The sequence below is a fragment of the Sebastes umbrosus genome, chromosome 16 (assembly GCF_015220745.1).
Source record: "Sebastes umbrosus isolate fSebUmb1 chromosome 16, fSebUmb1.pri, whole genome shotgun sequence".
NCBI lineage: Eukaryota > Metazoa > Chordata > Actinopteri > Perciformes > Sebastidae > Sebastes > Sebastes umbrosus.
This window is the reverse complement of record NC_051284.1, coordinates 24508586-24533022: the sequence shown is the minus strand read 5'-3', so window position 1 is coordinate 24533022 and position 24437 is coordinate 24508586. Positions and strand designations below refer to the sequence as shown.

At 37.9% G+C, this 24437-nt stretch overlaps 1 protein-coding gene across 4 annotated transcripts; it reads right to left on the bottom strand.

Annotated features, from left to right (window-relative positions):
• Positions 1–561: 561 nt before the first annotated feature.
• asxl2 (ASXL transcriptional regulator 2) lies at positions 562–19647 on the bottom strand. Of its 4 annotated transcripts, XM_037746243.1 has the most exons (13): positions 19438–19647; positions 14627–14709; positions 14422–14424; positions 13405–13513; positions 13000–13141; positions 11705–11823; positions 9813–9933; positions 9442–9501; positions 8736–8896; positions 8370–8466; positions 8113–8218; positions 6161–6884; positions 562–4998 (listed from the first exon to the last, which is right to left on the bottom strand). In XM_037746243.1, exons 1-13 carry the CDS (start codon positions 19501–19503, stop codon positions 3226–3228), a joined length of 3564 nt encoding a protein of 1187 aa, XP_037602171.1. In that variant the 5' UTR covers positions 19504–19647; the 3' UTR covers positions 562–3225. The 4 variants fall into 4 exon arrangements, with proteins under 4 accessions (XP_037602171.1, XP_037602173.1, XP_037602174.1 ...); XM_037746245.1 differs by lacking the exon at positions 14422–14424 and having other exon boundaries at positions 11705–11827; positions 13001–13141; XM_037746246.1 differs by lacking the exon at positions 14422–14424 and having other exon boundaries at positions 19438–19646.
• Between the last annotated feature and the right edge of the window lie 4790 nt (positions 19648–24437).

Here is a 24437-nt window from a genome sequence, read left to right as displayed (position 1 = left end):
GTTGGTTGCAATCTACAACCTCACCGCTAGATGCTGTGATGACTTTGCGATGCAGTTACAAACAAAACACGGTGCCATAGTTGCTAAATTCATCAAAAATGTACCCAGAATCCAACAGTAAATGAGTTTTCTCAACAGTGACGATTAGCAGTGCACTTATATAAATTCAAATTGAAAATGCACCTTTGATATATAAATTTAATTGAAAATGCACCTTGGATGTCATTAAATTCTCCCCCAAAGTTTCTATTATATGTTTTTATGCTTGTGCCTTTGACTTTTTACCAAAGAAACAGATATTTTCTAACTCAGTGGTTTATTTTTATTAATTAATTTTATGTGATTCTTTGTGGAAAAACTCAGTTTTACAGATCTGTTGATTAAATCAACTAATTGATTAGACGTCAAAATCGTATTAGTCGATTAAGAATTTCTTTGGTCGAGGACAGCCCTAGTTTTTGTAGTTTCGTGCTCATTGTGTTTATTTCGAGTAAACTGAACGTCAGGTGGCCCTTACGACCCTCTGTGTGAAACAAGCACCAGTAAACACACACAAAATGCTTTTCTTTTCATTATTTATTCATAATAGTCTATAACTTCTGATAAAATACACTTTGTTTACAAGTGCTGATTACTATATTACATTCACCCGGAGTTTAAATGGAGACAGAATGACACAGACATATTAAACAAATTCACTTGGTGATAAACTCGACATTTCAAAACGGTGGTGATTGCCCGTGACACTTTCCGGCCAATTCTATAGAAACCGCTCCTCTGAATGCACACACACACAACAGGTAACTTCAATGACAGCGGGGACGGCTGCCCGACTCACGTTTCAGTCATTATTAACAAAGATTTCAGCTGCCTTTTGGGTTGATTGATTGTTTTTGTTAATTGTTTTTGCCGTGCAATCCAGTCCCCAACTCCACATGAGTAAATACAACATCCTAACACCACATTCAACCAAATAAGACCTAAATATTTATGGGGGATAAATTAAAATTGTGTTAACATAATCAAATACTGGTACACCAGTTTTAGTGAAATGACTATATGCTTCAATATGTGGAAACCTCTCCTAATTCTATCCCTACGATCTTAAAACCAATTTTCCACAAGACATAACCCCCCAATTTAATAACAAATACATTTAAAATGGACTTTGATTAATCCACTGACCTAAAAATGGTACTTTTAAAAACATATCTTTTTGTTTCCATTAGGTTAATGACACAAATGTAGACAGCTAAAAGGGTACACACATAAAGACAACATCTCTATGGAAAAATATAGACCAACAGATCCATTAACAAAAGCTGGGCCATACAGAATATTACTGATACCTGGGCAATTTGAGTTATTATAAAAGTCAAGTTATTCTCCGTCCAGTCTAAACAAAATTATAAGAAAAAACGGACAGCCAATATATTATTATAGTAAATACCCTGTTGATTTTCAAAAACAATTAGCAAATAGATTTTTTTTTATATTAAAATATATTAATTAAAATATATTACTTTATGATTACTATATTACTTTCTTTAAAAGGTGACTTTGGCATATTACCTTGGAAATAATTGCTATAAAACAGGCCTATTTTGCACCTCCAGGAGATTTCAAAATAAAGTTGATGCGTCTTAATTTGAACACCCGAAAAACCTGCCGAGGCAACGCTTCACACTGGCCCTGTTTGCATGTTAATATGTGGTAAATAAGCATTTATACTGTGTTAACGTCATCATAATGCAGCAGTGTACACACCACAAACGTGCTGGTTCATCCTTGTACATCACACACATATTATTGTACAATATATAAACATATTTTGTGCATACGATACTTCATACCACATTAAAATGGTGAGAAACGCTCTCAATTCTCTGGAAAAAAAAGGCCATTTTAAAGTGAAGTGTTACAGCCGCTTGTTAATCGGTGTCATATTGTACCTCCAAATAATTTTGTAAAACTGAAGCATGCTATGATGAAGCATTTAGCGTTTTAGCATAACGTACTGCTCTTCTCCATATTCTTTCCACAGTAAAAATATTTTGTAAATAACAGGATATACGCAAGCAATGTGTGCTGCACGAATAAAATAAAATACATTTCTACATCTAGGCATATACTGTAAATAAGCAAATATTTACAGTGGAAAAACAAAATTGTCTTCATTTTCTCCCCTTGCCTTGAGTGTTTTTTTTACTGTTTGCCACTGCTGATCTATCTATACAGACATACAAGCGTCAGAAAACCCACCTCACTGGAGACAATATCTACAAACTGGCTTTTTTTGGGGAGAAAATGAAGGTTCACACAGTAGGAAGTGACTCTAGACCTTTAACCTGGAATGGGAAAGATCTCAATTTGCCAAAAGGAACATATAGGCATTTTTATATATATATAAATGATTCTTCTTTTTCCCCTATGTTTGAATGTAAGTGCTATACACAGCTCTATATCCAGGTGGTTTTCAAGTGCTTCGCCTTGTAACTGTTAGTCAAAAACCGATGTGATGTGCAATCCTCACGAGCTGATTTTATGGCATCATTCACAACTCCATTCATATTCTCTTTCTAAAACTATTTCTAGTTCTTAAATCTGAGTGTGTTCAGTAATAAATGTACATTTTTATATATATAAAATAGTTACTGTGAGTTGCACTTCCCTGCCATGCGTGCATAAATGCCAGGAGGTACTCTACAACCAATGATTATCATTAGCGCCCTTTTTTTTGCCTTTAAACCATAACTGATTAGGCCCATTAATAAAAAGTGTCAGTATTAAACACAACAGTCATTATGTTCTACAAAAATAGCAACATTCATTTTTCCATCCTTTTTTTTTTTTTTTAAAACTACACATATATATAATATATATTTAAAAAAATATATCACACTAATCCTAGCCGAGTGCAAACATTGCCAGATTTTATATTTGTCACACGTCTGACAGACTACTGATTTGATTGAAAACTGATTGACATTTCTAGCAAAAAAATTGCACAAAACAACTTTCCATAGATGTTGGTGAAACAAAAGACCATCCAGTGTAAATCCGTGCCGTTACAACAGCGACCGCATGCTGGTTGTTTTGTCTGGAGTGCGGCTAACGCGCTTCACCCCGGCAGTGATTCTGTACTGATTCTGAATGACCTGCTTCTGCTTCGTGTCTTCAATACAAATCAAACCACGATATCTTCTAATTATTATTAATTTCATATCATCGCACGACTAAACAAGACACGCACAGTTTCGAGGGGCCGATGCAGTCATCATGGCAGAAGGCACCGCATCCTTTGCACATGATCATCGCCTTCAGTCTGCAGTAGCATTTAGACTGGACGTCCTCTATGTTGGAGCCCTCCATGAACGACTGCTCGGGTGAGGGCTCGCCCTGGTTGCCGTGGTCTAACGAGTGACCGGCAGGTATGGTGGTGACAGTCACCGAGAAAGACATGACGCCGCCGCTGTCGGCCTCCGATGAGCCCGTGGAAGAGCCGATGCCGGCAGCGCCGTGGTTCAAAGTGTGAGGTACAGACATGCTGATAGTGCCACCGTAGCACGACGCTGCCACGACTTCCTGATTATCGAGCGTTCTCTGGGTTTGAAAGGCAGACTGCCGCTGGTGACTCGGGTCCACTTGGGTAAGATATGGCTCGGAGTTTCCTTGGTTACTATTGCAGAGTTCGAGGTGCCTTCGGTGTGACTGAGAGAAAGGGCTGGTGTCTTTGGCTGTCGCGCTGGTGCTGTTGTTATCTGCACTATCCTCTGATCCAGGCTCAGTCTTTACATGAATGCCGGCTGTTTCATCAGACTTGGTTATTGAGTATCCATGCTGCTCTGTTTTAACCCCAGAAACAGGAAAGAAACATTTCCTGGCAGGTTCTTCTTCCTTGGCCACCTCTTCTCCTTCTGTGCTTTCCCTTTTTAAGCTGGACACAGACGTGTTCGGGATGACAGACTGCTGCAGTCTCTTGCCTTCTGGTCCTCGGCCGTATGTGGACACATTGAGCAGGTAATGTCCCGTCATGGCGGGCCTGGGCATCCTCTTCCGACCCAGAAATCCTACCGAAATCCTGGATTGGTCTTGACGCTCTTCTGCGTGCACCAGCTGATGGACTTTGTACGGAGGGTGCTGAGGCCCCATACCACCATAAGGCTGGCTCTGCTGGCCTTTCCTCTGCATTAGAGCCTGCAGGATCTGCTCCTGAGTCTCCTTATCAGGAAGTTCCCTGTGGTGTCTCGTGTATTCTGAGAAAACTCCCACTCGTCCTGCTGTAATGAACTGGTGGGACACCTGCTTATCAGCCCTGTGCTCAGCAGAGTGTGGTGGCTTCCCCTTACTACCAGAGGGTACGTTTGACATCTTCACTTCCACCTTGGATAGCGGTTTTGGGAGGATCTGCTCCAGCGGGACCTCTTTGTCCTGCAGAAGCTGAGTGACCAACGGGTTATTTGCAGGGATACAGGAGCTGGTCTTGGTTGGTGATGTGTTTTCCTGTCCCTTGAGAGCGTGCACAGATGATGGAGTGGGTTGCATTTGAATGCTATCGGGTCCTGCACTGACGGTACCAGCAGAGTGACCTTTGTGGTTTTCGTCAGTTTTGCTCGAGTAAGACGTTTGAGACCGGTTTGGGCTTAGCTGGCCAAAAGAGTCCAGTGGGCGAGAAGGAGGTGTACTGGTCTGACTGCTGCTGCTGGAGGATGGTAACTTGGTTGACGCCTGTGGGGACGTTGGGCTCGGGCTGGGCGATGGCTGTGTCCGCTCAGCACTGCCTCCGCCCGGCCCCGGGCCTGGCACCGCTCCCTTCGATGCAGATGATACCGCGGCAGCCGCCACTCGCTGGGCTCGGGCAAGCTGGGCTTTAGCTTTGATGTCAGCCAAAGTGCGAGCACCAGTACGGCCCGGGCTGCTGAGCGGGGTCGGTAGTGGAGTCCTGGGAGAGATTTGGCTAGGTGACAAAGGAACGGGAAGAATTCGTGACACTGGGATCTGCAAAGTGAAAAAAAGGAGATGTTAGAAAATTATTTCAAGTTATGCATATATAAGTACATTAAAAACATACATAATAAAAATAAAAGTTTCGTCACAACATAGCTAAATAAACTACTTCTATGTCACGTTATCACCTCCTCACAGTCAGGGTGTCACGCTTTCGATACTAAATTGAAAATCGATCAAAATTATTTCGACCTTCGTAGTCAAAAGCAGGATAGGTGATTCTCCCAGTATTTTTTTTTCCCTCTCCACCCCGGCCTACTTGCGAGCGTCCGAAGAAGAAAAGAAAAACACTTCAAAGACGACAAAGCGTATCTTACTGGTAGCCTGCAGCTGCACTTTGAGACGCTATGACAACAGCCGGAGTCGGAGATGACGGCGAAACATCAGAACTGTAAAATCCTCCAGCTTCCCTGAAGTCACCGGTGTGGCAACATTTTGCCTTCCCAGTGAATTATGTAAATAACGAACGTGTTGATGACAGAAAAACTACAGGTTATAAGCTGCCGAAGATTTAGAGACTGCAGAAACCAACGAAAAACAGCACTCAACTAATTGAACTTTCTCCACTTAAAATGAATTGCGTGTCTACATCGTTTTGTATGGTTAAGCGGCGTTTATACTTATCGTAGTGTAAAGCATGTGTGCGGCGACAGAGACTTCATGGTACATTCAGGTGTGCCTCGTAAACTCTGAGAAACTCAAGCTGTTGTTGTAAAGTTCCCTCCTGCCTTCTATTACATACTGTATATTAAATTAATTATTTAAATTTGACTATGGCCTTAGTGTGGTAAAAAACTCCATAGTCTAACAATGGCATAGCCGTCAGTGCATCGGGAATTTGGAAAATCGTGACACTCCTACCTCACAGCTACAAAACCTTGTGGAAGTAGCTAATTTAGGGATTTATTGGGGAAGCAGAGACTGTTTGGAACACACTGAGCATAAAGATCAACAGCAGAGAAAATCAGGATTGAATCATTTTGATCATTTTTGATTTTCACTGCTGTGAATCCAAGCTGACTCCCTTTGCAAAGAAGAAAGCTACAAACTTGTCAGAGCCACCTTACAAGTCTGCAAGTGGTGATTTTTTTTGTAAACTCAGAGAGACAGATAGATCAGAGGAGACTTTTCCGTTCACAGAAATTTTTCCTACCTTGAGTGGTGGAACCCTCTGACTTGTTGCCGAAGTCGGTGTAGCTGGGCTGGATATGGATGACGCTGGTGGAGATACAGAGGAGACTGAGGACACTGAGGAAACTGAGGACATGCGGGGCCTTTTCTCTGGTGTCAATTCATCCCCAACCTCACTGAGAGATTTTCTTTTCAGCGGCTCTGAGGGCCCACTGGGCTCAGAGATGACCTCTTCGCTCTCCTCAGCAGGCTTAACCACAGACACCGGCTGATCCTCTTTTAACTCTGAACTAGCCTGTGGTGGATGGCTCTTCACAGGCGACTGGGGGAGTTCAGCTTTCTCCTCCTTCACTTCCTCTTTATGCTCCTTGTCAGGCAGTGTCCCTGCCGCGGCCCGTTCAGTCTGCCTCTCAACCTCTGGTGTTTTCACCTCTGGTGTTTTCACCGCAGGTGTCGGCACAGACTGTGCTGCTGCGTTCAACTTACGATCCTCAGCGTACTGTGAGCGGCGAGTCTTCATGGGCTCTGTGGTGGCGACCGTCTCTCTCTGAGCAGCCTTCGTGTCTTTCACAGCGGCGGCAGTAGCAGCAGCAGCATCAGTCTGGCTGCTGTCCTTGGTGCCCTTGGGATCCACTGGTGCTTGAGCGGCAGGTCCTGTCTGATGAGAGGGAGACCGGGGCCGGGCAGACTCCTGATTCACATCAGCCTTTGTCAGCTCTTTGGATTCCTCAAAGCTCAAACCAGAACTATACAGAGAGAGAGAAGAGGGAGGCAGAAAGACAGACAAAAAATACATCCATAAATCAAGTGATTTCTTTCTGACAGCAACACAGATTTTTCAGCTTTTAAAGGAATTGTTAGGAATACTAGTTTTGTTTACTTTTAACTTAAAAAAAAAATTAAATCTGATTTGAATTAACACAAAGTGTATTTTTAATGAATAAAACATATCCTACGCCTGTGTGGAATGAGAGGCCTAATACTATGTTCACACTATGAGCAACAAAAGCAACAAAACATCCAGCATGGCCAGCTACATTTTTGGCGAATTGCCATCGAAGTGTGGCTCAAGCGCTTGTTGACGTATTATGTCCTTAAATAGCACTGGGAACTGACTAACGGCATTGTTTTAGATGGAACGCAACAGGGTGAAACAAAAACATATGATCAGTTGACGCTTCACTGCATCATTGGAGCGCTGGAAAAGTTGTCACCAGCTCAATTTTCTTTGTAACGCGTCACGCCCATCAGGCAACGACAAGTGTCGGGCATCAGTTTGTAGCTTCATGTCACCGGCTTCCATTGACAATGACTTGTAGCCTGTTGCTGTCTCGCTCGTAGTGTGAACACATTAGTATGAAGTATGAGAGGCGAGTATATTGAAATTGAAAATCATCTGTTCAGTCTTTTGCACATCATCCAGTTAGACCGCTTCGGTTGGCATTTTGATCAATCAATGAGCCTCCAAATTAGATCAAATTTAAGCAACTAACAGGTCGATTCAATTTGATTTAGCCTCGTCTTGAAGCAATATGATGTTGTTGGATACAAAGCAATTCAATACAATATGATGAATACTGTCAAACACTGTAATTCTACTAAAAATGTAGTTACATGTTCCTGAGAAGAAATCTAACTCCTGTAATGTGAGTGGGAGATGAGGGTGGAGTTTGGATCCTATGTGGAATCTCATTCAACTCTAAATAATCCTTTCAAACACGCCACCACTTAATAACAATGCATGTCTGAAATTAGATATTCAATCATGTTAATGACATGAGGGAAAAAAGCCTTAGGAGTAAAAGTAAGACTCCCATTCTACTGTTTTGTAGGTCCTATGGGTAGAGGGCTTTCCATTTGAAAGGATCTGTCTTTTGGTGTTTGGAAAATATGAAAAAAATATGCCTTCCAACTTCTCTAAAGCTGGATCGGATTAATGAATTGATAAATAATATATCATAGAGGAGAACTTACTTTTCACCGTAATAGTTTTCAAAGAAGGCTTCCTTCCAGAGCTCCACTCTCTTTTCCTTCTCAATTTCTTGGCGCATTCGTAGCTGCAACTCAGGAGTGAATTCTCCTGTGAAGAAAAAAGTTACATAATAAAAATAAGAAAAGTTACACTTGTTATGTGTTGAGTTCTCCAACCAAGAACTCAACCTTGGTGACATAATTGTTATTTAAATATGAACTGAATGCAGATATTAGCAGTGGGAAACAGTCGCACTGACCCTCAGCCAGTCTCTCCTTCCAAGACTGAGCTGCTGATGTGAAGAACTCATTGTTCAAGGCAGAACTAGTGACCTTCAGAAGGCCGTCCATGCAGGCCTGGGGAGAGGAGGCACAATGTTATGACTAACATCATCACAATCACCATCACTGCATCAGTACATCCACTCATCGGCTTCCCATATGTGATGTTCAGCTAAACATGTGCAGAGATGTTTTCTATTCTACTATTTTGTGAGATAGTTTAACACATTATACGAGTATTGACAGGAAAGATGGGAAATTACATGCAACAATATTACACTCTCTACATTTAGTACTAGATAATGCAACAAAAGCATAAAAAGTATGTATAATCTTAGAGCCACCTGCCGGTCAACTTCAGGCAGAAGTTTGAGCAGCCTCTGTTGGCAGTCTGTGGGCAGGACAGAGAAGGTGTGCTTGTTGATGATCGCCCGCAAGTTGGTGTTAACCAAAATGGAGTCTGGTGTTTCCACATCTATTTTACACTTGGTACGTTTCAGCTGCCCTGCAATACAAAACAGGAAACAGATGTAAGCCAAGACAGATCCAGCAATGCAGATTTTGCAACTGACATCTTGAGTAATTTACTCTCTCTTGTGGTCGTGTAATTTGTTTTACTTCTTAATATTTCTGTTCCGCTAATGTGGGATCATTTCACTTGTTCCTTCTTGGAAGGATGCGGTTAACTCCATCGAAGTCCAAGCAAGCAGGCAGAAACAAGTTTGCACCCAATTGTGAGATGTGATGAAAACACCAAAACCAACAATGCATATGTCTGTGTCTAAATACTTTGCGACTTTACGACGAGCCAGAGTAGAGGGAGTATATAAGAAGAGGGTTAAGCAACACCTCTGGAATTTAGTATGGGATGTGTGAAGTCAGTACTCAAACAGGAGTAAAGAGGAATATGCTATACTAGGCTTTGGCAACACAGGCAATACTGGATAGTAGTAAACGATTGTCAGTTTTAATCTTTTCATGGGATTTGTTATCACCAGACCTTTCCTTTAACATTTCCAAACCTCTCGATTAACTTGATGTCTGACTTACCTGCACTGAGGCGGCCTGACCTCGGAGAAACCTTCCTAGGGACAATTGGGTGGCATAAGTCTGTTTGGATAGAGGGAAAAGAGAGGAAAGAAAAGCTTTGAAAAATAACAAGCCACAGATCTAACTGTTTCCACACTGATGCTGCCAATTATATGAGTCATGTTTAGATGGTGATAATACAATGCCTTTTGTTGTGTAGTTATGAAAAGCTGTAATAACACGACAATACCTCAGAACTGCATCAATATCAGTCATTTATCGTCTAAACTCTGTGTTATAATATCATGAAATGAACATTAGTGAAATATCCAAAGTGAGTACTACTAATTTCATTTTATATTGTATTTGACAATATAATAGCTGCTACCTACCAGCCTTTGTAGTAATGTTGTCAGCCATATCTTTGATGGTTTTCAGAAGCAGTCTGGGACTGGAGGTGGTTGGCATGCCCCCCTGTCTGCGCTGGTTTCTCTGCTGCTGCTGCTTCAAGGCCTGAATACGAGCAAAATAAGAAAGGAACAAATAGGCAGCGGTATGAGGAAAAAAAAGAGAGTGTGAATGTGTGTAACCCTCCGTTTCCTTGCAACGACTCCCCCAGGGCCACTTGCCTGGTTAAATAACAGCTAAATAGCAGCGCAGCAATGAAACATAGGTTGCATAACACAAGCGTAAATCAACTCTGCGTTGTAAATCTGTCGAGAAGTCTGATCACCTCACAAACACATTGTCAACAGATTAAAGAAGCAATGCAAGACAGTCCACTGATTGAAACCGAAACAGGAAAATACACAATAAGTCTCTCCAGCTCTAATACTTTACTTAAATCGCCATCTTCTCATGTTGCCTACGCCCAATAAATGAACACAAATTGGTCTTATAGAGCTGAAAATTCCACACCAGCACAGATGGAGTGAATTACAAATCAAGTGAAATCTAATTAAATGGAACAAAAGCACAAAGCAGCCAATAGGAAAATGTTGAACAGGGTGGATTATGAGGACATTAATACTGTAAAACCAGCTATAGGCATTTTTCCCTGCCGCCTCATTGTTTTTAAATAATCAGCACAAGATGTTCCACAGGCAGGGCATGGAAGGATAGTTGGCGCCTGCTGACACGCCAACATGGGCTATGTACATGTTTACTGAGGACGTGTCAGCGAAAAAGTTTAGATAAATGTGGTGACATCTACAGAAAAGTGTGAGTGCGTATTAGACATGGTTTAGAGTTGAGAGATTCAGATCAGTGCTGTTTTTTAATTTATTTTTTTAGTTGTTGAAGCCTCCACCTAATTAATGTTAAAGTTAGGGCTGTTAAAGTTAACGCGATAATTCCTTTAACGCATTAACCCAATTGATCTTAGTAAAGAGAACACCTAAAAACCTGAAGAATCCATTGGTACCGTGTCATACTTGTGAAGGAGGTTAAATAACGCTCAAAATTGGGCTAAATTTTGGCGAAGAAAAACTGTCATGGCGATTTTCAAAGGGGTCCCTTGACCGCTGACCTCAAGATATGTGAATGAAAATGGGTTCCAAGGGTACCCACGAGTCTCCCCTTTACAGACAGGCTCACATGAGTTTGCCATGTTATGATTTGAGCATATTTTTTATGCTAAATGCAGTACCTGTGAGAGTTTCTGGACAATATTTGTCATTGTTTTGTGTTGTTAATTGATTTCCAATAATAAATATATTCATACATTTGCATAGAGCAAGCATATTTGCCCACTCCCATGTTGATAAGAGTATTAAATACTTGACAATTCTCCCTTTAAGGTACATTTTGAACAGATAAAAAATGGGCGATTAATCTGTGATTAATCACGATTAAATATTTCAATCGATTGACAGCCCTAATTAAAATTTTACAATGTTATATAGAACACAAGATTAATATACAGAAAATAATATGACTACATAATAGTAATGACAAACTATTAGAACAAGATATATATATAACAACAATAATAACAATAAATATATATTTTTTTAAAAAACAGTACTAGTCTCCTTTAAAAACTCTGCACCTGGTATATAAATGCAAGAAAAACTACATGAAAACATTACTAACCTAAACAAGAATGTATTTATGTGTTGCAGCGTTGGGTGGCAGGGATTTATATGGGTGTATGTGAGGACGAGGGTGTGGCAGGAACTTGTTTACTAACTGAGACGTGTTTGCCCATATATATATTATTTACTCCACTAAGTAGCTGTTATTAACACAATTAAAAAGTAGAGAATAATGAACCCATCAGTACCTGTTTCAAAGCTTTCTTGCTGTGTTTCTGCGAGGGAGAGATGAGTTTACTGGTGGGGACGGAAGGCGACGAGCACCGAGGCTGCGGAGAGGACGGCTGCGACTGCAGTTTGGAGGGAACTACGAAATACAAAAGCACAAAACAGATGTTACTAAATACACTTCCTGAGGGTGGTGCACAGACTTTATCACATCATGCTTTTGTTTTGATGAAACTGAAACCAACACTGTGCACAAAGAAGCAGATTGCATTACGTTGCTAAAATATCATATTACTAAAAAAGGGCTGAACACCTCAATAGGAAGATTGTTCACAACAACCTCTATGTTTTATATTTCTAATATAACACCTTTTCTACATACTGTAGCAGCTCCACTTGTTTCTTTTCCAGTGCCACTTAATTTGCATTTGACTTTGTGGCTCCTTGCATTGATTAGTTCAAAAATAAAAACATTATCCGAGTCCTCCCACTCAGATATAAGCCAAGGTTATTTGCTTGGCAGTTTCTAACTTGTGCATAATGAGGAAGTGGTCACGGGTCATGCTGAGAAAATACAGTTTCCTGTTTTAACAGTCACTTAAAATATTCAAGTGGCAGAGAGAAATAATGAGAGTCAGAGAGAGCACAGCCCGAGGAAAACAAAATAATTGCTACTTGAGGAAAAGCTCATTCTCCGAAGTTGCTCTGCAATCCGGTGCAATCAGGTGTGCGGTTCATGATATAGCAATAATATGACCCCACAAAAACTGCTATGATGTGACCGTCGTGTGCAGCCTGCAGCTCATCTTCTGACAATAAACAGACGTCATTATGGACACAGAGTGTTTGCTTAAAAGATAAAACCCACCTTTTGCTATAATCATTTTTGATGCTCAGTGTATTCCAGGAGTTATTTAGTGAGGAGACGGTGTAATTTATGTTTCCTCTTCTACTGCTACTTCAGCTGGTTTCCTGTGTTTCTGCACTTTTAACAGCGGCTGGTAAGGGGCGTTAACTCTGAGCTCGGTAACCAACCAGCAACAATTAGCTAATGAGCAGAGCTACGGTCCTTACTCATTGCGTTATTACTGCTGTTGGTGGAGTATCTTTCTCTTCCATCATTCTACCTGAATGATTGCTGAACAGCAGTGACAATTATGCAACAAGAAAGAAGCCTATTTACTCTTTAATACTTTAAACAGAGAAGACCATTTCTGCCAACAGATCACCCTACACTGTTCCTTTAAAGAAGTAACTTAAGGGATGCAGTGATGTACAAACGGTTAACAATAATCCTGCATGCGGTGCACAGTACCTCTTCGCATCCACCTTCCTCTCCTGCCCTCTCCTGCGATGGAACTGCCGTTGTTTTCTGTGCTTTGGGAGTCGGAGAGATTGTCACTGCTCTCCTCAGAGTCCTCCTCAGACAGCTCCTTCACCACATCTGAGATGTCCTTCTACATAAAAACATAGAGTACATAGAGTAGATTACCTTTATGTTATAGATGTAGAAAAAGAAGAGTCAAGCAGTAATTCAAAAACATCTTGTGGAGTACACACGCATGTCATACTCATAGAATTCAACCAAAGCATTCATAATTTAAGTGTAAGAGTATAAAACGTTTATCTTAAATTATGCTAACCAAGATTTATGTGGCCCAATCCCCCATTTTTGGCCTTACAGAGCACAGTTGTGAAAGCTGCTTTGTGTCTAACTAACCTTTAATGTGTAGACCCCCATTCTGCCTGGAACTTTGTAGAAGATCCCCTCCTCGCCACGAGAGTTTGTGTGCAGCATTGCGTTCAGACATGCCAGCGGCGAGGTTCCACTGGATCACGAAAGAAAAAAACAAACGCAAATTACACATCTGTTCCCCAATAAATCAGACAGCTGGGGAGAAAGCCGCAAGAGGGGTAATGGCTGGTCTGATATCTGGGGAGAAACCGCTATCATGCGTCAACAGGACATGTATGAGTTCAGGTCAGATTCACATCAGTGTAGCTGTGGGCAAATTACTGAATGTTTTATACAGAATCAGTTGCATAAAACTGCTTCAAGACTAATCTAATCATTGTAAGAACCTGATATTCTCAGATTAAACTGGTCTGGCATAACTATGACTGTTGCATAAAAATCTGCTCTAGTTAAGTCAAAACATTTTCAAAGCAAACTTGAGTTAATTAGGAGTGCACAATAATGCCTCAGCAAGTCATGCAAGAGAGGTATCCAGACGTACATAGTGAAGCAAAAACTCAAATTTGTCAACTTACATTTGTGTTATTTTACACAAAGTATATTACTTAAAGTACATTAAGCAAAATGTTTACAAATAAAAGGCATTGAGATTGAGAAAAATGCAGCATCTGTTATTCATTTAGAAAATTACACTAGTTTGGCTTCCAGATATTGCCAGCCACATCATTTATTTCATTATCTTTACACACCACTAAATACTTTGGATAATGTAACTGTTGAACTTTTGAGTCTATAGAGTAAAAACATCACCATCATCCATGCTTTGCTTTGCTTTGTTAGAACGTCGTCATTTTTATGCAACAGGTTATGGCTATAGCAAGTCTAGGTAATATATGAGTGTGAGTCTAACACTGTCTTTATGCCGCTGAACCTACAGTAGGGCATGTTATTGTTAATAACATGCAAAAGGTAAAACCAAACAAAGTGGCATTGCAGTGAGTTTGTTAAGATAAGGGATGGGGGGGGCTAGCTGTTTCTTACCTTCTGGATGAGAACAGTGACAATGAAACAAAAAGAAACGAAACAGTCATTAATTGAGTAAAATAATTGTTACTGTGTAACCAAGAAAAAGGGAAGTACATGATATGAGCAATCAATAACAAAGGGAGAAGGCGGTTTGCTCTCATGAAAATGTCTCATCTCTGAAGGGTATGTGCTATAGTAAAGATGCCAGGACAATATTTACCTTATTTCCTTAAGCCGTTCTCTTTGGATCACCTGCAAGATCTCTTTATGGCTCATGGGCGTGTTGGGGTACTTCTCCAAAACCTACAATAATAAAATATCATTATCAAAACAATGTAGAGTTGTTCTGAAACCAGTATCGATCGGGTATCAGCGAGTACGCCAGTCTATGCACTGATCCTATACCATCATTTATTAACACGGTAAAAAAATTTATTGTTTATTGTACCAGAAATCAATTCTTCTTCTTTGTTCCAGTTTTCCAAAGGGCTAAACCTGAGCATGGCCATACAACAAAGATAGTAATCATATCCCGTCCATACATGTTCATAGTAAACAGCTGTTACAGAATAATAAGAATAAGAACTATATTATTCTTCAGTTCATCAGGAAGGAAAAAATGGTATCAGAACATCTCTTAAAAATGTAGAGCTGCAACAATTAATCGATTAGTTGTCAACTATTAAATTAAACTCCAACTATTCTGATGATTGATTAATCGGTTTGAGTATTTTTTTTAAGAAAAAATTCAAAAATTCTCTGATTCCAGCTTCTTAAATGTGAATATTTTCTGGTTGCTTTACTCCTCTATGACAGTAAACTGAATATCTTTGAGAAAACAAGACATTTGAGGACGTCATCTTAGGCTTTGGGAAACACTGATCGACATTTTTCACCATTTTCTGACATTTTGTAGACCAAACTAATCGATTAATCAAGAAAATAATCAACAGATTATTCGACAGTGAAAATAATCATTAGTTGCAGCCCTACAGTTGAGTTATTCAAGTGAGAGTGGTCGTCATAAAACTTGATGAAGCTGAAGCCAGATATTTCACATACTGAAGCTTTCTAACAAGTTTCCACAAAGCATCAGTAGTTCCCTTGACTGTGTAAGTCAGTGATTCTCAAAGTGGGGTCCGGGGACATTTATTTTCCTCATACTGTCTGCCTGAATATGCCTGTATTTACCCTCTGTCTGAAACGCTCCGTTTTAGTGCATTTCAATGGAATTGCAACGGAATTGCGTTGCTAGGCAACAGTTTGGGTCCATGTTTACTCGTCAACTGATGATATTTACATACACTGCAACAGGAAATAAACTGGGACACATTTAGAATGTTTATGTTTAAAACCATGTAATGGTCTAAATATGTATATTTGTGACATCACAAATGGACAGAAATCCAAACGGCTTGTTTCAAACGCACAATTTCTGAATACGGGCTATGTGTATTTCTCCGTATATTGAGCGTTTTGATAATTTAACAGTATTTATATAGCACTTAAACCTGTTTTATAATGTAAAAGACATGAAAATCTCACTTTTTACAATAAGGGACCTTTAAAACACAGATAGTTCTCCCCTGTAAGGAGTCCCTGGCTGCCCAAAAGTTTGATAACCCCTGGTGTAAGTGATGCTCAGAATAATCAACACCACAAACATTGTGGCTTTTGCCTTTAATAGATTTAGTTATTCTGCTATGATGTTGCTCCACTCTCTGGAGGACCAAAATACTTAGTTAACTACTAAGTTATAATTCCCACATACTGAATTGCTGGGGCACTGTCTTCCTACAGGAAACACTACCATGTTATAACATGAACAAGGAATGCAGCAAGATACAGAAACTTTCACTCCATCATAAAAACAAAAAAACATCTGGTGAGCAAACAATGTTGTTTTTATTTTGCTCCCACCTTGTACATTCTTATAATGCTATCAACTTGAGTCCAAATGCAATATGAATAAAATCACCTTCTGTTTGAAAAGGTATATAAGTGGTATTAACACTCAATAACATTGAGTGTTCCTATAGGAAACACTACCGTGTTATAACATGAACAGGGAATGCAGCCAAACATGTCAACAAAAACATCTCACAGTACAGAAACTTTCACTCCATCATAAAAACAAAAAGAACACATCTGGTGTTGAGCAAACAATGTTGTTGTTATTCTGCTCCCACCTTGAACATTCTTGTTACTGTTAACTGTTGGTGCATCCCAGTAGCATCTCAGTAAAACAGGACTTTTATGGGTGTTTAGAAACTAACATTATATCAATTAACTACCTATATAGTTACTGCAAATAACTGTAATGCCTCACTGAACACTGGATGTCCTCACAAACAATAACTTTCATTATGAACTAGTTGCTGCTGGGAGTTCTGATATGTTGTAGCAGCATCAATTCACTACTGTATTCTGATATATCCCCACACGTTTCACATGCAATAGAACAACTTAGTGACATATTGTGGAGTTGTAACAACGTAGAGGAATGAGTTTAGCACCAGACACTACAGTTATACAGGTGATTTATTTGCAAACAAACTTGTTGAGGAACTCTCTTTGAGAATTGATTTCGAAATACTGCTGCTGGTTTACAAAGCACTGAATGGTTTAGGGGCCAAAATACATTTCTGATCTTCTGCTATGTTATGAACCATCCAGACCTCTCAGGTTCATCTGGATCAGGTCTGCTTAGTGTCCCCAGAGTCAGAACTAAACATGCAGAACATGCAGGCCTTTATGTAAGAAAGAAACTCAGAATGAAACACATTAAACCTAGGTTTCACTTTCATATACTTGGATTTGTGCAAATAAAAATTTCCAAGAATGAGAAGTTATAGATTATATATGAGAGTTATTCACCAGAAAGTCATCTTTGTTATTGTCCATGACAAGTCCATAAACAATGTCCTTTTGAGAGAAGTTTCCCAGATGAGAAACCTTTGGGAAAAGCCAGTCAGATAATGATCTTATATACTGCACTAGAGCTGTTACTCTTGTGTGTTATTATTCTATTTTAGCTTCTATCCTAGCTTTTATTTTTAGCTTGTTTTTATTTTCTAATCTTTAATGTTTTTATAACTGTTTTAATTATGTCTTAATGTTCTTTTGCACTTTGTTGCAATTTTCTTGAATGTTTATGTAAAGCACAACATGCAAAGTCTTTTCTCAGAGCTTATGAAGAACTGAACATATATGATGACGACCCCCTAGAGCTACTATGGAAAAGTGCAGTCTTATAATTATTTATTTATTTATGCATTTCTTTTTTTGTTCCAACTCTTAGTTCTTTTAAATCAAAGCTTAAAACTTTCCTGTTTGCTGCTGCTGCCTTTTATTAAACCAGATAATGATCTTATATACTGCACTAGAGCTTTTACTCTTGTGTGTTATATTCTAATTTAGCTTCTATCCTATAGCTTTTTATTTTTTGCTTTTTTTCATTTTCTAATCTTTAATGTTTTTTTTTTTAAACTTAGTTTTTATTGCATTTTCAGCAACTTATACAATCATCATCACATTCTTTACCACTGTATTTTCATTTTACAGCTGTCTCTTTAAAACTTAAAACAAGGGGGAGAGAGAAAACACAAAAAAACAAAACAAGACTTCATCTTAAACTGTAATTTCAATTGAATTCAGAGAAAAGGGGAGGACACATACTTAAACAATCCAAAGAATAAAAATAAAATAAAATAAAATAAAAAAATTAATTAATTAAAATAAAATCTTTAATGTCTTTATAACTGTTTTAATTATGTATTAATGTTCTTTTGCACTTTGTCGCAATTTTCTTGAATGTTCAAAGTCTCTTCTCAGAGCTTATGAAGAACTGAACATATATGATGATGACCCCCTAGAGCTACTATGGAAAAGTGCAGTCTTATTATTATTTATTTATTTATTTATGCATTTCTTTTTTTGTTCCAACTCTTAGTTCTTTTAAATCAAAGCTTAAAACTTTCCTGTTTGCTGCTGCTGCCTTTTATTAAACCAGATAATGATCTTATATACTGCACTGGAGCTTTTACTCTTGTGTGTTATATTCTATTTTAGCTTCTATCCTATAGCTTTTATTTTTTAGCTTTTTTTCATTTTCTAATCTTTAATGTTTTTTTTTTAACTTAGTTTTTATTGCATTTTCAGCAACTTATACAATCATCATCACATTCTTTACCACTGTATTTTCATTTTACAGCTGTCTCTTTAAAACTTAAAACAAGGGGAGAGCGAAAACACAAAAAAACAAAACAAGACTTCATCTTAAACTGTAATTTCAATTGAATTCAGAGAAAAGGGGAGGACACATACTTAAACAATCCAAAGAATAAAAATAAAATAAAATAAAAAAATAATTAATTAATTAAAATAAAATCTTTAATGTCTTTATAACTGTTTTAATTATGTCTTAATGTTCTTTTGCACAGTGGATGTCCTCACAAACAATAACTTTCATCATGAACTAGTTGCTGCTGAGGAGTGTTGATATGTTGCAGCATGCTAGCTAAGACTAGCTACCTAGCATGCTAGCAACACTCATTCCTGTATTCTCATACATCCCAACACATTATATAGATAATATAACAACTTCATGACACACTGTGGAGTTGTGGCAACGTAGAGTAATGAGATTAGCACCAGACACTAACGTTAAACATGTGATTTATTTTGCAAAACAAACTTGTTGACGAGCTTAGCATGATAGCTAGCATGCTAACCTGAGCTAGCTTAGCTTAGCTTAGCATGCTGATTAACTCGACTTCCAAGTCGTGCAAACATGTCACCCTCTCTGTGCAGAGACACAACACACTGGAGGGGTTTTTGCAGAGATGTTTGGGTGCAAACACAGCTGACTACACCATGCTGAAGGAAGTGACAGCTAGTGACAGCGACAACACAGGCCTCATGTCCAACCAGCAGGTCATGAACTCATCAACACAGTTTGTACAAAGTGGAGGAGCTCTTCAAGGGAAAAGCAAACCACAACAAAACGACAGATATAAACATGTTGAGTACCGTTTTAGCGGCTTCCGCCCACGTCCTCCCCTTCTTCTTCTTCTTCTGCTGCTGTCTCTCCCTCATTGTGCTGCTGAGTGTCTTCTAGCAGAGTTTAGTGTTCAATGTTGTTCCAGTTGAAATGTTGCTTTAGTTAAGATCCACTCCGTCTGCCATGTTGGACTTACTGTAAAGAGAGTCATGTGACTCCCTGAAGGAAACGTCATCTTTTACTGTATGAAGCTGTCAATGCAAAGTCTGCATGTTTACCCTCTAACCCATAGGCAAGGCAGCTTTATTTGTAGAGCACATTTCAGCAACAGGGCAATTCAAAGTGCTTTACATCAACATTCAAGAACATTGGAACAAAGTGCAAAAGAACATTAAGACATAATTAAAACAGTTATAAAGACATATATATTTTAATTAATTAATTAATTAATTTTTTTATTTTATTTTATTTTACTTTATTTTTATTCTTTGGATTGTTTAAGTATGTGTCCTCCCCTTTTCTCTGAATTCAATTGAAATTACAGTTTAAGATGAAGTCTTGTTTTGTTTTTTTGTGTTTTCGCTCTCCCCCTTGTTTTAAGTTTTAAAGAGACAGCTGTAAAATGAAAATACAGTGGTAAAGAATGTGATGATTGTATAAGTTGCTGAAACTGAAATAAAAACTAAGTTAAAAAAAAACATTAAAGATTAGAAAATGAAAAAAAGCTAAAAAATAAAAGCTATAGGATAGAAGCTAAATTAGAATATAACACACAAGAGTAAAAGCAATAGTGCAGTATATAAGATCATTATCTGGTTTAATAAAAGGCAGCAGCAGCAAACAGGAAAGTTTTAAGCTTTGATTTAAAAGAACTAAGAGTTGGAACAAAAAAAGAAATGCATAAATAAATAAATAAATAAATAATAATAAGACTGCACTTTTCCATAGTAGCTCTAGGGGGTCATCATCATATACGTTCAGTTCTTCATAAGCTCTGAGAAGAGACTTTGCATGTTGTGCTTTACATAAACATTCAAGAACATTGGAACAAAGTGCAAAAGAACATTAAGACATAATTAAAACAGTTATAAAGACATTAAAGATTTTATTTTAATTAATTATTTTTTTTATTTTATTTTATTTTTATTCTTTGGATTGTTTAAGTATGTGTCCTCCCCTTTTCTCTGAATTCATAAAAAAATACAGTTTAAGATGAAGTCTTGTTTTGTTTTTTGTGTTTTCTCTCTCCCCCTTGTTTTAAGTTTTAAAGAGACAGCTGTAAAATGAAAATACAGTGGTAAAGAATGTGATGATGATTGTATAAGTTGCTGAAACTGCAATAAAAACTAAGTTAAAAAAACCCATTTAAGATTAGAAAATGAAAAAAAGATTAAAAAAAATAAAAGCTATAGGATAGAAGCTAAAATAGAATATAACACACAAGAGTAAAAGCTATAGTGCAGTATATAAGATCATTATCTGGTTTAATAAAAGGCAGCAGCAGCAAACAGGAAAGTTTTAAGCTTTGATTTAAAAGAACTAAGAGTTGGAACAAAAAAAGAAATGCATAAATAAATAAATAAATAATAATAAGACTGCACTTTTCCATAGTAGCTCTAGGGGGTCATCATCATATATGTTCAGTTCTTCATAAGCTCTGAGAAAAGACTTTGCATGTTGTGCTTTACATAAACATTCAAGAACATTGGAACAAAGTGCAAAAGAACATTAAGACATAATTAAAACAGTTATAAAGACATTAAAGATTTTATTTTAATTAATTATTTTTTTTATTTTATTTTATTTTTATTCTTTGGATTGTTTAAGTATGTGTCCTCCCCTTTTCTCTGAATTCATAAAAAAATACAGTTTAAGATGAAGTCTTGTTTTGTTTTTTGTGTTTTCTCTCTCCCCCTTGTTTTAAGTTTTAAAGAGACAGCTGTAAAATGAAAATACAGTGGTAAAGAATGTGATGATGATTGTGTAAGTTGCTGAAACTGAAATAAAAACTAAGTTAAAAAAACCCATTAAAGATTAGAAAATGAAAAAGAGCTAAAAAATAAAAGCTATAGGATAGAAGCTAAAATAGAATATAACACACAAGAGTAAAAGCTCTAGTGCAGTATATAAGATCATTATCTGGTTTAATAAAAGGCAGCAGCAGCAAACAGGAAAGTTTTAAGCTTTGATTTAAAAGAACTAAGAGTTGGAACAAAAAAAGAAATGCATAAATAAATAAATAAATAATAATAAGACTGCACTTTTCCATAGTAGCTCTAGGGGGTCGTCATTATATATGTTCAGTTCTTCATAAGCTCTGAGAAGAGACTTTGCATGTTGTGCTTTACATAAACATTCAAGAAAATTGCAACAAAGTGCAAAAGAACATTAAGACATAATTAAAACAGTTATATAAACATTAAAGATTTTATTTTAATTAATTAATTTTTTTATTTTATTTTATTTGACTTTATTTTTATTCTTTGGATTGTTTAAGTATGTGTCCTCCCCTTTTCTCTGAATTCAATTGAAATTACAGTTTAAGATGAAGTCTTGTTTTGTTTTTTTTGTGTTTTCGCTCTCCCCCTTGTTTTAAGTTTTAAAGAGACAGTTGTAAAATGAAAATACAGTGGTAAAGAATGTGATGATGATTGTATAAGTTGCTGAAACTGCAATAAAAACTAAATTAAAAAAAAAAACATTAAAGATTAGAAAATGAAAAAAAGCTAAAAAATAAAAGCTATAGGATAGAAGCTAAAATAGAATATAACACACAAGAGTAAAATCTCCAGTGCAGTATATAAGATCATTATCGGGTTTAATAAAAGGCAGCAGCAGCAAACAGGAAAGTTTTAAGCTTTGATTTAAAAGAACTAAGAGTTGGAACAAAAAAAGAAATGCATAAATAAATAAATAAATAATAAGAAGACTGCACTTTTCCATAGTAGCTCTAGGGGGTCATCATCATATACGTTCAGTTCTTCATAAGCTCTGAGAAGAGACTTTGCATGTTGTGCTTTACATAAACATTCAAGAAAATTGTGACAAAGTGCAAAAGAACATTAAGACAAAATTAAAACATTTATAAAAAACATTAAAGATTAGAAAATAAAAACAAGCTAAAAATAAAAGCTAGGATAGAAGCTAAAATAGAATAATAACACACAAGAGTAAAAGCTCTAGTGCAGTATATAAGATCATTATCTGGTTTAATAAAAGGAAGCAGCAGCAAACAGGAAAGTTTTAAGCTTTGATTTAAAAGAACTCAGAGTTGGAGTTGGTCCTGCAGGTTTCTGGGAGCTTGTTCCAAATATTTGGTGCATAAAAACTGAACGCTGCTTCAGGGTCTGAAATTAACTTTTTTCACTGCTTGCCACTGTGACAGACAAGTATTTATTTTTTGTCTGCCACTCAGAAATTTTATCTGCCACGTTTGAAATCTCTGCACTAAATGAAGGAATAACATTTTTAGATTTGATGTCATTCAATGTTCAATATAGTTTACATAAAAAAAAATTATATACATGGTAAATTACAGTGTTCAAATTACATCATAGCTTCTGGGGGAGCCCTATTTTTTGAGCATGGGAGGGTACTGTACAAAGTACTGTACTTTGTTATTGTCATCTGTAGTGGGTTATTTGCATAAAAACACACAATTCAAATGATTGTGATTATTTAAATATTTGCTTTGATTAAAAAACATCTTGGTAAGTTGTTATGAAGTTAAACAGGTCATAATTCCATCTCAATTATCTATTTTATATTGATGTGAGAACATCTCCTACAAACAACTGGATTTATTCAAGTTTCTCGCCAAAAACTTTTTTCCGAGATTACATTTGAGCACATCATGATAACGTTGTAATTTACCTTCACCCAATGGTCATTTTGCTGAGCAGACTGTGAACGCCTCATAATAATAACTCAATGGCACCTCCGTTAACGTTAGTAGCTCCGTTATTTATCCAAGCAGGACTGTGCTGCCCACCTGCGGCTAACGGGTAACGTTACTAACTTTCCTCCTCCACCCGCGGGGTGCGGGTGCTACTTTCAGACCCTGCCCTCATATATATATTTATAAACTGCAATTATGGCCAGGATCACAGGAAGACAGCAACATAACCGCAGCTCTTGGTTCAAGATCACCTCAGTGTTTTATTTTTCATGTGTTAAGCAAATGCACGATTTCACAACTATGAAAAAATAAGGCAGCTAATCAAGAGAGCATTGCAGGCTTTCTTCACATTTTTTGGCTCACAATTACATTAGCTATAAATTGAAGCAACAATTCATCAAGCATACAGGTTAAACCAAGGTGGCCCCCCAGTGGTTGGGGCTCTCAGTTTTCTCCATCACCCTCCACTGTTTTGGCAAATAACAGATGCATTTCCAAAAAAAATAATTAAAATTGTGTCAAATTAAAGGGACTGTTTGTATGAATCAGAAATGATTGTTAACAGTGACACCTGTGGCCGTTAAGTCAACGAAAGTCAGAGTCGGGCTCACGCTTGTGCTCGCTCTAAATAGACATGAACGAGCAATATCACTCTATATTTCAGCTGCTTGGCAGTAATGCTAGCTGACCAGACGAAGGTCTCTCCATGAATCAATGCTGATCCTAGTGTTGGCTTTCCTGCCTCAGCCTCCCGACCGCGGTCGGAGGGAACAGGGGAGACACCGGCACCCGGTCGGAGACGATAACATTTCTCGCTGCGGAGCCCCGTCACTTCACAAGACACGGAAAACCTCTGTTGGTCTGGAGGAGCTGCAGCATTTATTTCTGCACAAACGTCCACTATACATTCACTAGATATTCTCAGAGCTACGAAGTCTTCTGCAGTGTGTAGTGTGTGCGCATGCACGTGAGATGGAGCGAGCTAAATGAAGGCAAGCAGGCAGGCAGAGGAGCAGAGTACAGCAGAGACTCCGGCCCTGGAGACCAAAGCTACGGTCTCCTCCGTGTCCTCCGACCGCGGCCAACACTGTTTAACAGACGGGCTTCACTAGATAGAACTTTGCGGTTTTG

Bases quoted from the DNA above. Each gene is read 5' to 3' on its own strand.
- asxl2 (XM_037746243.1), bottom strand. From the start codon at position 19,503: ATGAGGGAGAGACAGCAGCAGAAGAAGAAGAAGAAGGGGAGGACGTGG. The intron at 8,467-8,735 runs GTGGCTCTAAGA...TCCTCTCCCCAG, and splicing joins TGCCTGAAGTTGACCGGCAG to GCCTGCATGGACGGCCTTCT. The intron at 4,999-6,160 runs GTAGGAAAAATT...TTCACTTTGCAG, and splicing joins AGAGGGTTCCACCACTCAAG to ATCCCAGTGTCACGAATTCT.